The 12,866-nt window shown below is 43.1% G+C and overlaps 1 protein-coding gene across 5 annotated transcripts in view; it reads right to left on the bottom strand.

Moving 5' to 3' along the window:
• LOC311003591 (uncharacterized protein) overlaps window positions 1-12,866 on the bottom strand; it is a 100,664-nt gene that overhangs the window by 1,551 nt on the left and 86,247 nt on the right. For 2 of the 5 annotated variants that reach the window (XM_083995361.1, XM_083995358.1), the window contains 37 exons: window positions 12,046-12,199; window positions 11,715-11,758; window positions 11,346-11,534; window positions 11,156-11,182; window positions 10,918-10,980; window positions 10,636-10,716; window positions 9,244-9,291; window positions 8,940-9,065; window positions 8,276-8,329; window positions 7,799-7,834; window positions 7,534-7,668; window positions 7,310-7,369; window positions 7,136-7,171; window positions 6,967-7,011; window positions 6,541-6,603; window positions 6,172-6,207; window positions 5,984-6,067; window positions 5,826-5,891; window positions 5,496-5,558; window positions 5,233-5,313; window positions 5,007-5,042; window positions 4,852-4,905; window positions 4,523-4,579; window positions 4,344-4,403; window positions 4,163-4,204; window positions 3,650-3,715; window positions 3,459-3,486; window positions 2,825-2,893; window positions 2,488-2,513; window positions 2,277-2,375; window positions 2,035-2,188; window positions 1,852-1,928; window positions 1,634-1,762; window positions 920-967; window positions 744-806; window positions 265-462; window positions 47-162 (listed from right to left, as the gene is read on the bottom strand). In XM_083995361.1, the coding sequence (XP_083851487.1) occupies window positions 47-162; window positions 265-462; window positions 744-806; window positions 920-967; window positions 1,634-1,762; window positions 1,852-1,928; window positions 2,035-2,188; window positions 2,277-2,375; window positions 2,488-2,513; window positions 2,825-2,893; window positions 3,459-3,486; window positions 3,650-3,715; window positions 4,163-4,204; window positions 4,344-4,403; window positions 4,523-4,579; window positions 4,852-4,905; window positions 5,007-5,042; window positions 5,233-5,313; window positions 5,496-5,558; window positions 5,826-5,891; window positions 5,984-6,067; window positions 6,172-6,207; window positions 6,541-6,603; window positions 6,967-7,011; window positions 7,136-7,171; window positions 7,310-7,369; window positions 7,534-7,668; window positions 7,799-7,834; window positions 8,276-8,329; window positions 8,940-9,065; window positions 9,244-9,291; window positions 10,636-10,716; window positions 10,918-10,980; window positions 11,156-11,182; window positions 11,346-11,534; window positions 11,715-11,758; window positions 12,046-12,199 (2,813 nt within the window). The remainder of the gene's footprint in view (window positions 1-46; window positions 163-264; window positions 463-743; window positions 807-919; window positions 968-1,633; window positions 1,763-1,851; window positions 1,929-2,034; window positions 2,189-2,276; window positions 2,376-2,487; window positions 2,514-2,824; window positions 2,894-3,458; window positions 3,487-3,649; window positions 3,716-4,162; window positions 4,205-4,343; window positions 4,404-4,522; window positions 4,580-4,851; window positions 4,906-5,006; window positions 5,043-5,232; window positions 5,314-5,495; window positions 5,559-5,825; window positions 5,892-5,983; window positions 6,068-6,171; window positions 6,208-6,540; window positions 6,604-6,966; window positions 7,012-7,135; window positions 7,172-7,309; window positions 7,370-7,533; window positions 7,669-7,798; window positions 7,835-8,275; window positions 8,330-8,939; window positions 9,066-9,243; window positions 9,292-10,635; window positions 10,717-10,917; window positions 10,981-11,155; window positions 11,183-11,345; window positions 11,535-11,714; window positions 11,759-12,045; window positions 12,200-12,866) is intronic. The other 3 variants (XM_083995359.1, XM_083995360.1, XM_083995362.1) reach the window with 3 other exon arrangements.

Raw genomic sequence — 12,866 nt, 5'->3', positions numbered from 1 at the left:
ACAAGAGAGCAAACAAAGAAGCAGGCGGTCAACCAAGACTACTGACCAGAAGGGGTCGGCTAAAACATCCCGGCCATCAAAGGAGTAGATGGGTATCCTGGCATTGATTGGACCTCCGTTGCCATTGAAAATCGCACGCCAGTTCCTAAATATAATGTCTCCCTGAAAGACGAGACATCATGGTGAGATACAAACAGAAACCCTCTGTAAGTGGAGAGAACACGTCTGATACAACAGCAGCAAACAGCGGGGGAGCAGACTCACCCTGAGGTTGGTAACTGGCAGATTATCACGGAAACCAGGGTAGACCACGTGGACCAGGTCTTGCCTGTTGGATGAAATGAATGCGCGATAGTTTGCAGGTAAGCCCATGGCCTTAGCCTGCTCGTAACACAGCCGGTCGGCCATGTCCAGACCCATCATGTTCCCTGAGTGGGGCTGGTTCAAGGCCACCAGGTTGAGCTGGAGGGAGAGGGAGCGGGGACGGGTCCCAGTTAGTCACTGACGAGTCCTTTTTAACCACAGCCTTTAATAATGACTAACTTACTTACTTTCATAACCATAACCATGAAAAAGTCTGAGCACATTTCACATATGAGAAACATGCAATGAAAACCTATGGATTTTATTAGCTGTTCTTTTAAATTAACATGAAGCATAGCCTACTACATAATATCTAATTTAAAATGGTTGTAAATAATGCAGTATTTATTTGCCTTTAAAATAATGGGATTTAAACTCACCCTCTCTTTCGCCGATGTTATTCTTTCCATCGTGTCTCCTCTTATCTGATATGCGACTCGAGGCTAAATGAATAGTTGAGAGGAGATGTTTAATGGATGAATACGGCACATACAATATAACACAAGAGCAAAGTTTCTTCGCTGACTAAAAACTCATTAAAATAATCAATAAGCACCTCGTCCTGTGGTATGATGTTATTGGAGAGGTAGATCAGACTGCCCAGCTGTGAGGACAAAACAGAAAAATAATGGCAGTCAAAAAGATTCCATGTGTTGTTGTTTGAGTTTGTGTTCACACCAACCAGCCTGTTACATTATACATCAAAAATGAGACATTGTATTTTGAAAATAAATTATACATTAATTACATCGGCTGATGAATCATTGATTGTCTTGTAAAGTACAGAGTTTGGCCTTGCAGTAACCAGCGGCCATGCTGGTGCGATGATTCACGATGAGTGAACAAGTCACAAAAATCGAATTAAGATGAATCTTTTTCCAAAAAGACATGTTTCTCCACTGTCTAGTGGATTTTTAAATTAGAACTGGATTGTGACAGGTTTCAAAGACAAATCATGAAACTCACTTAATGCCTCGCTGACCGTGACAACTTCCAAGTAAGAAATAGAAAACCAATTAAACTGCGGTTACACCTTTTTATTTGCTGCTTCATTCCAGCCTTGAGCTATATGCATGCCTCTTAAAGACAGCAGGAGGCTGTGGCTCAAGTTTCTACCTCCTGAATGTTGCAGCTTCATTTTTCTAGCTGGAAGGTTACACAAGGTATAAAGATCCAAAATCTTTAATAGTCTGACATTTCTAGTGTTACGTATCAGGGTGATTTAATGGGGGATTAACCTGAATGCACGAAGTCTTGTCAAAGTCTGTACCTGTATTTCTTTCCATCCCTGGGGAACCTTCAGGAAAAGACTTCCTGTTGCCGTGACGTAAGCCATAGTTCCTTCAGCGTCCCTGGCCGTGTGCTGCATCATGCTCTCCCGGGTCGAGAATGTCTTCATCTGATAAATACACAGAGGTCTGGTTACTTGGTTTCTGAAGGTATTTGTCAATTCTTGTAAAAAAACATCCACTACACAAATTAACTTACAGATGCTCCGCTGCCAGACGATCCAGGAGGTCCAGGTGGTCCCTGAGGTCCAGGTGGTCCGGCAATGGTGAGAGCTGCTATTACAAAAATGTCAGCACTTTTCATACAAGCTCATCAGATACAAGAATGGTGTACTACATTCTGCTGTCAAAGTAAGATGCATGTTTGACTGATGATTTCCACCTGAGCCGAATCTTGAGGATGGTCCAGGGGGTCCCGGAGGCCCGGGTGGCCCAGCAGGCCCAACAGGACCAGGTCTCCCATAGCCTGGGATACCAGGTGAGCCTGGAACCCCAGGGCGGCCTGGAGGACCGAGCACCGCCTCTCCTTTGGGTCCCTGAAACACATCAGGAACGAGTTACTGATGGTATTGGACAATTCCTTGTCAGACGATTTGGTTGTGAATTGATGAAACTGTGACTCACCACCAGTCCTTGTCTCCCTGGGATACCTGGTAGCCCTGGCATACCAGCCTCCCCCTGGTCTCCCTTCTGCCCCTTGATACCCTTGTCACCACTTGCCCCCTGTGATTCAATACACAGATAAAGACAGACAGACACATACACTCTTTAAATCTCATTGCACATTCAAGTAGCATGTTCCCAAAACAAAACAAAGACTCAGTTTTAAACGTACCCAGCCTCCATTGGGAGGAAGTGTATCTAGAAATGAGAAACAAAGGAAGGAGTTAATTACAAATCAACTTTGAATTAAAAGCTAAAAAATAATCTAAAATGTTTCATCGCTGCACAGTGGAGTAGTCGTTCACTACAAGCACACACTGGGAAAGTAATACACAAGAGCCCTAAAGAAAACTTCAGAACTTTATAGAGTTTTTGGCTCTGTTTTTCTTTTTATTAAAGAATATTTTTCCCTTTGGAGATCGATTTTATGGTTTTATTTTCATTGACACTGGGAGTGCTGTTATCCTTTGATTTAATTTGATTTGACAGATTGTGAAGTGCCGACTCACTCGGTGGTGCTGGTATCCCAGAAACGCCTCTCTCTCCTTTCTCTCCTTTTAGTCCCGTCTGGCAGTTACCTTGGAGACAAAAAGCCATGAATCAAAGGCTGATTGAGGGACTTTATTGTAAAAGAAATCTGCTTATATTGTAAGTGTTTCAAGGCACTTTTCTGTACTTATATACTATATTCTTAAAGGGACAACGAGGAGTTTATAAAAAAGTCTCACGTTAATGTGGATGAATCTCCGCTACCCACACTTGTTAATGGGCCCATTTTCGATAAATATATTGTTCTGTCTCTATCGTTATTTTGTTATTATTAGTGGTGGCGGAGATGCTGGTCGAGCCGACCAGCGTATTTTACTTTCGGTTTCGCAACGAGTCATGAGAATAACGCAGCTGAATCGCCGTTTATGGTCGGAACTACGACGGTATGTGAACCTCTTTGAACCTCTGACTTTAATTCTTGATGAATGAAAACATGAGTCTGTCTTGCGCCGGTCAAAATAATTTTACGGTGCGCGCGGAGGCTCATAAATGTAGTGTGAAAACGCTTCGCTTTTCCAAAACTCCTCGTTGTCCCTTTAAGTCAGAAATGTTTGTTAAGAGTACAGTATATTAAACATAAAGAATCAAACCTACCAACTGCAATGGTCCCATTGGGATTGAGCTGAAATCATGGAGCAAACATCAACAGCAGTCAGTGATGACTGAAATCATCATGATTTGGAAATCACACTGATATATCAGGATACATTCTATTATTGGTTATTCCATCATCATCATATCTCTTATGTTACAATCTACATGCAAATGACTGATACAAACGATACCTTCTTGAATATTTGGCACTTGGCCTTCACCTTCCCAGACTGGACATGCAGCATGCAGGAATAGTGCTGAGTGATAAAATGTTACACATACAAACATGCACTTTATCTGCACGCATGAGGAAGAGAGAGATGTGCAAATAAAAACAGGGTGAAAGGGAGTTGCTGATACATAAATTAAAATGAGTTTATGTATAAAAATGAGGGTTAATAAGAAAACACATTCATCTTAGTCTCTCTGGGCCTGTAGACAACAGATCCATCTGGACAATGACTTTCATACAGCTTGTGTAGGAGAAAATTAAACACTCCTCTACTCCAATATGAATTTATATTATCTTAGCTTATCGATGATGAAGGCAGATCACAGACAAAGATAGTGAATTAATGTCTTGTATCAAATCAGTGAGGTTTTATGAATAGAAATAGAAAACAAGTTCTCCAACACAGGCTGTGATATTAGATTTTGTTAACACATGCTACAATATCAACACGGTCACATGGATGGAAACTTACTGCCATTTTACAGTGGGGTCTCAGAGGGATGGGGAACACTGTCTTTAGGAACCAGGAGAGGAGACAAGACAGTCAGCATATAAAACAGGTGATGGTTGGAAAATACTGAGTCAGAACTGTGAGTTTTTTGTGTGTGTGCGTGTGTGTGTGCGTGTGTGCGTGCGTGTGTGCGTGCGCTCACTCCTTTGGGGCAGTTGAATATTCCTGGGCGGCCCGGTGGCCCAGGAGGACCGGGGGCTCCCTTCCAAGACAAGAAAAATGGATCATAAGAAAACGCAAGCTTTTAAGGATACACTATCATTTCCACTATCACTGTCAGTGTGTTGACACATTTTTTTTCCACCCTACTGCAGCACTCACCGGCATCCCAGCAGGGTCGCCTCTTTCTCCTTTTAGTCCCATCAGGCCTGGACGACCCTACACACAGACAAAGAGACCTTACACAACAACTATAGTATAGATTCTATTTCACTTTAATGATTCCTACAGGGACTTTTTGGGGTAGTTTCTTGACCCTTATTGTGTGATTTAATTTGATGTAAGTCTTAATCAAAGAGCAGGTGCATCTGCACAACAGAGGACAAGCAATTGTTATGTGAATGGGTACTGAATCTAACAATCAATATTAAAGATAAGGAGGTGATAATGTCTGACATATTGGCCGTGTGTGGTGAGTTCATGGAGCTTACAGGTCTTCCAGGGAAGCCATATTCTCCTTTTGGTCCTGGTGGCCCTGTAGGTCCCTACACAAAACAAAGTGACTGTAACTGTCATCCATAACAGCAGAGACAATTGAAGGTTATTGTGATGTAAAACTTTGTTTGATCTTCTTGCCAGTACTTACTGGAATTCCACGAGGTCCAGGAAAACCACTTGCTCCCTACACATGCACACACACAATAATAAAACAGTCATGTACGGTTACACTGTGGTTTGCAAAATGGTTGGTCGCTGTTTATATTGACAAATCCTGAAGTACATGTGTACATTTAATTCTCCTTGTAAGTGCATGCAAAAGAAGACAGCAAGGAAATCTGGATCTGGAAAAGGAGAACTATCAGAGATCTAACCTTGTCCCCTTTAGGCCCAACTGGACCTGACAGCATCGCTCCATCTGCTGCAACCACAAATCCTGGTTCGCCCCTCTCACCCTGCATACAGAAACACAATAAACAAACATCTCATATGGAGACAGAGGCAAAATAAATAGCAACAGGCAGAAGTATAAACTTGTATAAACTCTGACAACACAGACAACTAAGTCCACAACTCATGTTTGTTTAACCTTTTTACTTCTTTTGATGTCGTACAGATGTACACATGCCCCACTTACCTTCAGTCCTGGAGGTCCCTGGATACCTGGCAACCCAATATCTCCCTTTGGACCCTGTGGTCCCTGCAAACATTGAGGAAATGTAAACATCAAGATAACCCCACATCTAAAAGTTTGAATGTGTCACAATAGTCAACAAGTTTAAATCCTCTCTACTTTATTTTTCACAGTTCAAGGATTATTTAGGATACCAGACAGCAGCATCAGCAGGAGTATCATGCTCCATCAATAGAAACCAACAGCAGCTATTCTAAACAAGCAGCTTTTGTTGTTATGACATCGAGACCGTTTGATCTCCAACAGATGTTTCCTTTTTTGCCTGATACTCACAGAAACTCCCTGAGCTTCAAAAATCCCTGAGAAGTTGAAGGCACCGTCTGTATCATTAAGTAGGAGCTAAAGAGGAGACAGGAAGAGAAACAACCATGATCACATCCCTCAACAAGACAGTACGGTATCAGTCCTGCCAACACTGCTATGTCCCTTACATCCTGGAGGTTGATAACAGGTCCTGGTGGTCCAGCTGGTCCCGGAGGCCCAGGAAAACTGAGTCCGTCCCGTCCCCTCTCGCCCTGGAAAAGCATTTCATTGAATAGCAAAAAGGAATTCTGTAAATGTCAGAAGTGTGCACTTGTAAGTCTGACCCTCTCACATATCCTGCCCTGAAAGGTTTTACCTTCTGTCCTGGATCACCTCTGTCCCCCTTTGGTCCCTGTAGATGACACAGGATAAAAGAAAATTGTCACAGTGCAGCCCAGTATGTTTCTGTCAGTGTTGTTTTTGTGTTTTCCACATGTTTATACCTTGATCCCCTCTATGATGTATTTTGTTTAAAAATGACAAGACATTTTACAGATTCCAGGAGGAATCCATTATAAGCAGCAGTTAAAAGGAAATGTAGCTCTTAAAAAACGATAATCAGTTATTTACTATGGAAAACACACAGAAGAGCCGTCAGTAATTGTCTACTCTGAGCTAGTGTAAAGCTAATTGTAATCAAATCATTAATCCATTGATATGTTAAACAGCTGATCCATTCTCTGACCTCTTCCCCTTTTAGCCCGTCCTGTCCCGGAAGTCCTGGTGCTCCAGCAGCACCTCGCTCCCCCTGCAGATACAATAAAGCAATATCGATCACTCTCCAGAAAATCCCTGGTGCAGCGTAAATGTTCAGGGGAAAATGCATCTCCAAGATTCATGTTTATGAACAAGAATTAAGAACTTAGAGTTTATTTCTTGTCTTGTCTGTCTCTATGTTTACTGTTTTGTTTCTATTGTCTGTGGACATCTCTGTCCAAAGGCAAAGTCAACTCTTCATCATGAGACTCATGTTGAGTTGAGTTCACATCCTATGGATTCATGTAGTCTTTCACTCAACAGCTGTTTACTTTGATCAAAAGGAAACCAACTTTCAAAAAGAAAGACATCTCGAAATGTCCAACAGAGGGACAGTTGAACCAACTATACTCACCTTTTGTCCTGGCACTCCCACAGAGCCGTCTAAACCATCTTTACCCTACGAGACACAGAAGAATTTATGTTTACATTTAAACTAACTAATGCCATTCTTTACCCTAAAACCAAACCATTACTACTGTGAGATCCAACTTGAAGCATACGCACATACACACACGTCTTACCTTGACTCCTGGAACTCCAGGAGGTCCTGGAGGACCCTGTGGAAAACAGTACTGTAATTGAATGTCTGGTGCATCAAGACTAACTGAGAGTGATATGATGAACGATACCATGGAAAAAATAATAATAATATGGTGCAGAATAGTGTGACTGTGACACTCCCATTGCAGCTGTACCTGTGGGCCTCTGGAGAGCGCAGCACCAAAACCGCTCTGCATGGCAGATCCTTCCAAATCCTGCAAAAAAAGGAAGAAGACATTTATGAAGTTCAGACTGCAAGTCAAAGCCAATGGTCAAAAGCAGTGATTCTTTATTGATTCTATATGATGTGAGATGTTCATCAGTGCAAGGTTCACGTTTGAATTATCAAAGCCCAAATATGAAATAGTTTTGACTTTACCTCAAAGTCCAAGCTGAAGCTTCTTCCAGAGGGTCCGGGGGGACCAGGAAGGCCGGGTGGACCCCTGGGACCAGGCTGCCCTTCTGGACCCTCTGACCCTGGAAGGCCTGGGAACCCTGCAGGGCCCTGATCTCCCTGGGACACGTGAAAAATTCAAAATGTTGATCCATTGCTTAAGATGCATATGTACTAATACCACATTGGGTCCCAGTGCCAGTGTGAATTACAGCTAACGTCAGTGATGATGATTCACGACAGTCCGTACCTTTGGTCCTGGCTGCCCGCTACCACCAGGCTCTCCCTGTTAACAAATAAAAGATAATCAAATAACATTAACTACAGCAGTGACAAGAGAACGAACACAGTCTCACAGAAAGGCAGAGCGGCTCCTGCAGCACAGACTTGTTTACACTCGAGGCCCTTAGCTTTATTAGTCCGCAGGGTCACCTCATTAACAGCTTGGCTGTTTGTGTTGGGTGGTTATTTAGTTTGTTTGTAATTGTTTTTGCGAACGGAGCACTGAGAGCCCTGCTCAAGGGAAATCAGATGATACAAAACACAGCGGTGGTGGAAATCACACAAGCAGGAGCCAGATGAAGGCTGGGGTGCTGTGCATTCACACAGGAGGCAGTAGCTCAGACTTTTCTGCTGCACTGTGCAACAACAGAACTTCAGATTTACAGTTTTGTACTTTTTATGTCTTTGTCCATTGGTAATATATTCTGTAATGATTACTACTCACCCTCTCTCCCTTCTCCCCAGCAGGCCCTGTGTCGCCATCTTTTCCATCCACTCCCTGGAAGAGACGAGACTGTGCTTAGATTTCTGAATTTAGGAGGGAGACAATACTGTACATCTATGACTTAATTAGCATGGGTTGTTTAGTTGCAGCTACCATCCATAGGATTGCACACACCTAAACCAAACAGTGGCGCAGTAAATAATGCAGACCTGTGAGTCCATTCACACCGTTAGTAAAAGCCTCTAATATTGTAAAGACAAAAAGACACATTTCCTCCCAACGGATGCTACAGCTCAGGCCATCTTGTGAAGTCGGGGGAAATACTGTCTTTTCAGCCCCATAGACCTGATGGGGCCAAATGTTAATACCTGACTGGACCCTGAACCAGAACCAAGTCCAGAACCAGAGCCACTAAACCACTCCTCAATCACCTGGAAACAGAAGCTAGGTCAGCAGTGCATGTGTTCTGAAGACTAGAGAGGAGTCAGTCAGAAAGCTTTCAGAGCACTTTCAACAAATCCTTCCTCTCTTCTCTCAGAAAGGAATCAGTACTCCTTTGTCTAATTTCATTTTTAATTACTGTCCATGATATCTCAAAGCTCTTTGTTTGTGCTCTAAATGAAAACTGAGAGAAAAGACAGGGAGGGAGAAAAGCTGATCTTACGGGGAGTCCGGGTTCACCCTGCTCTCCATCCTTCCCATCTTTCCCAGGGGTCCCAGGTAGTCCGGGGAGCATGCCTTCAACTGGGGGCCCTGGTTGACCTGGGGGGCCAGGAGGCCCTGGAGGCCCCTGATGGTACAAAACAATTTGCCTTTGTAATATTTTTCCACTTAATGTGACAAAGCATCTTAAGCAGAAATCAATATCATACACAGTTTTATAGAAATGAGAACTAACTGCAATAAGTCTACATATAAATAATAAAGATCAATTGGGACAAGACTGAAGACGACAGAAAGTCACTCACCCTCAAAATTTCTGCATCACTGTCAAAGTCTTCAAATCCTGACCCCTCCTGATGGATAGAAGACACAACCAGTCAGTTTGACATTATGTGTCACAATGTGTAAATTCTTCATATTTTATTCAGGCGTCATTTTCTTCAAAGCTTCATCTATTACATCTACAGACATTAATCATCAGGCCGGGCATTAGTCATTTTATATGATGAATTCTTCACTTGGGACCAAGTTCATTTTTAAAGTCTCATTTCGATATATCACTGGTGCATAGAAATGACAGTGAGTCAACACAATGAAAAGGACTGATGCCAGTGCCACTCAACATTGCAGCAAACATGAAATACATCAAATTTGCCAAATAAACCTAAGAGGCTTCAGATATTTGGGATTCATCTCCTCCACTGTGAATGAAATCCAACAGATCAAAGACCGTCTGAAGCTCTTACTTCCTTTGATTTCAAACTCAAGCAAAGATGACTGAGCATCTAGCGACATCTGAACAGAGGCACCCTAACAAATCCAGATCAACAGCAGAGTAATTAGACCATGAATGTGTGATTAATGAAATTACTGACAGAATTAAGGTACAACAAAAAATGACATTGGGGATTTCAGCATGAAGCCCATCTACTGAATCTTCAGGCGTAACTTCTGTCGACCCCTAGAGGAATTCTGCTTCATTACAAAAACACTGCCGGTGCTTCCACATTGTGTCTGGCAGAATAGCCTGCAGTCGCACACACACACCAATGCTGGCAGCGACAGGTGAAGCATAATCACCTGCTGGTGCTGCATGTGGTTGCGGCTGAAGCTGCGGTCACACACATATGCAAATAACAGCTAATAAACCGGTTCAATTCCAGTCTATGAGATTGATGCTTCGCCACAGAAAGCAAATGAGACATTCACTTCCTGTGGTGAAGCAAACCTGCATCTTGGTTTAGCGTGGACTCCACCGAAGGGCCACACAGTCATTAGCTCTACATGTGGTGAGCAGTAATGTATGCATTTACAGTATGTATCAAACATTTACAGGCATGTAAAAGTTATGCACTACCGCTTTAACTTATTTTAGGCCAAAGCTCCAAAACCACTGGTCTTAAATCTTTAGTCCGACTTACTGTTTTTTTTTTTTTTAAGTATATTTTTGGGCCTTTTTGCCTTTATTGGATAGCACACGGTCAGATAGACAGGAAAGGGGGAGGCAGAGAGAGGGGGAATGACATGCAGGAAAGGTCTGCCCGATGCGGGATTCGAACCGGGGACGCCTGTGTTGAGGACTGTAGCCTCTACATGGGGCGGCCGCTTTAACCACTGCGCCACGCACCGCCCCAGTCCGACTTATTGTTGACTGCCATCAATGACCACTACACAAGATAAAAAATCTAAAGACTTACCAGGAACATGGAAGATTTGCTAGTTCGACCTGCAGGTCCAGGAGGCCCTGGAGGGCCAGGTAATCCAACACCAGTGTCACCCTGACAAAGAACCATGGGATATTTATGGGTTTTGGGGGATTTTAAGTACCGTAATCATAATTACCAATTCATTCTTTGACTCAGTTAAATAGTCATAGTGTGACGATGGCCATATGTAGGGGTAAGATTGAAAATAATATTTCCATTCTAACGATATTCAGCGTCACATATTATGCTATTAATGTAATGTGAATTGCCAACCTTTTCTCCCTTAGGACCAGGCTCGCCCTGCAGTCCTGGGAATCCTGGAATCCCAGTAGCTCCCTGGGAAAAAAGACAATCACAGCTGTGCTCAATACAACAGAGACAGTGGAATATCAGATGTCAGGTCATGTAACACAGAATGGGTACATGCCTGGATCAGTTTTCCCCAGACACTAAAAAAAAGACTCTTGTAAGAGGAAACCTATAAATCTACAAGACGAACAACTTCACTTACCGGCAAACCAGGGTCACCTTTGGTTCCCTGGAGAAAAGACAAAAGCAGAAAACCATTCTTTAATTCTATCTTTTGACCTAAAGAGCTAACATAAACAACAGACAAAACTCTGGAAACTCAGGAAAATATAGAACACTACCTTAAAAAATAGGACATTTGAATGAAGGGAAATTATGCATTTATAACTCACAGGCTGTCCATCTTCCCCACGTGATCCAGGTGGGCCTGTAGGTCCCTCTGGCCCTTGTGGTCCCCGTGGTCCCGGCTCCCCCCCAACCCCGTCTCCAGAGGCCTGTCCCGGAGAACCAGGGGGCCCTGGGGGACCGGCTGGACCTGGGTCCCCTCGCTCCCCTTTCTGCCCCGGAGACACCTGGAGGGACTAATCATCACATAGATTCAGTGACAGATTCATTTTTTCACTCATTTCCTGTAATAAATCAAATCATCAAGCTGTACGAGAGCAGAGTTTTAATTTCATCAGGACACTGCAGTATAATGAGCTAATCAACAGCATCCGTCACAAAACCTGCTTCATTTAACGAAGAGAGTCAGTACTTACAGTGTCCAGTATGGAGGCTGGGGTGGTCATCTGGTATGATTGTACTGTGACACAGAGACACAGGGTTTTTTAAATGTCACAACTATTATTGCATCATGTATAGTTTAGTTTTACTTGTTTTTAATTTAGGGCAGAAACAGAGAGGTGAGGAAATGAAGCAGCACCATCTGCTGGCTAAACTGAGAAATATAAGACCGTGGATATCTACTGCAACATCATTGCTCCATCAGGACACACAGCTAGTTGGAGATTGTTTCCATGTGTAGAATGATTACTCTGCATCTGAAGGCTCAGTGAAAACAGGTTTCCATCACTGACAGAGGCAGGCTACCTTCCATTGGTGGTCTAACTGTGGTCATCTCCTCCTCCTCCTGTCCTGAAGTCTCCTCCACGTCATCTTCACCATCATCATCATAGTTTGTTGACATCTCAGTGGGCGGAGCTCGGACCGGGCTGCTGTAAGTGGGGTCCAGCTCTGGGAGGGGCTGGAAAACATTAGGTGGGGGGTGTAATTCTTAAAACTATGAAACTATATGACTTAAACTTTTGTTTTAATCCAACTAAACTGTTGCTCAGTGTATGATGTAAAACAAACGCAAACAAGCGAAGGGCGAGTATTTGCTACAGATGGTCAGAAATGTTTTCCCCCAGACCAGATCCAACTACAGTGTGAGGCTGAAACATTCAGCACATTTCACCAGGCTGGCTCACAGCGCTGCAGTACTTCAACATTAACTCTGCATTATTTTTACACACAACACAGTGATGACAGAGCGCCTTGACCTGGTGCCCCAGAAAAAAGCTGCTGTCCTGTTTATGAATGAGCCATGGAACAACTGATGATAAAAAAAGAAATAAATCTTTACTGTCCTCAGAAGTATTTTAATCTGTCATCTGACTGTCCTGATGAGGGATGAGGGAAACATTTATCACTCAGAACTGGCTGGATAAGAGCTGTTACGCATCTGGAAAACACCTCGTGATTCCGTTATTTCAAACCTCAGTGACATAAAGATGAAGGTTAGTGAGGTACTCTGGGAGGCATCAGTCAAGTCAGAGTAAAAGTATTTCACTTGGGCCTACAGTGGCGTGACAGCCTGTCGATGAGCACTAAAATCTACTGCCCACGGAGACTCACATCATCCTGTTAGG

Source organism: Trachurus trachurus (assembly GCF_905171665.1).
Source record: "Trachurus trachurus genome assembly, chromosome: 20".
NCBI lineage: Eukaryota > Metazoa > Chordata > Actinopteri > Carangiformes > Carangidae > Trachurus > Trachurus trachurus.
This window is presented reverse-complemented; position numbering and strand designations above follow the sequence as displayed.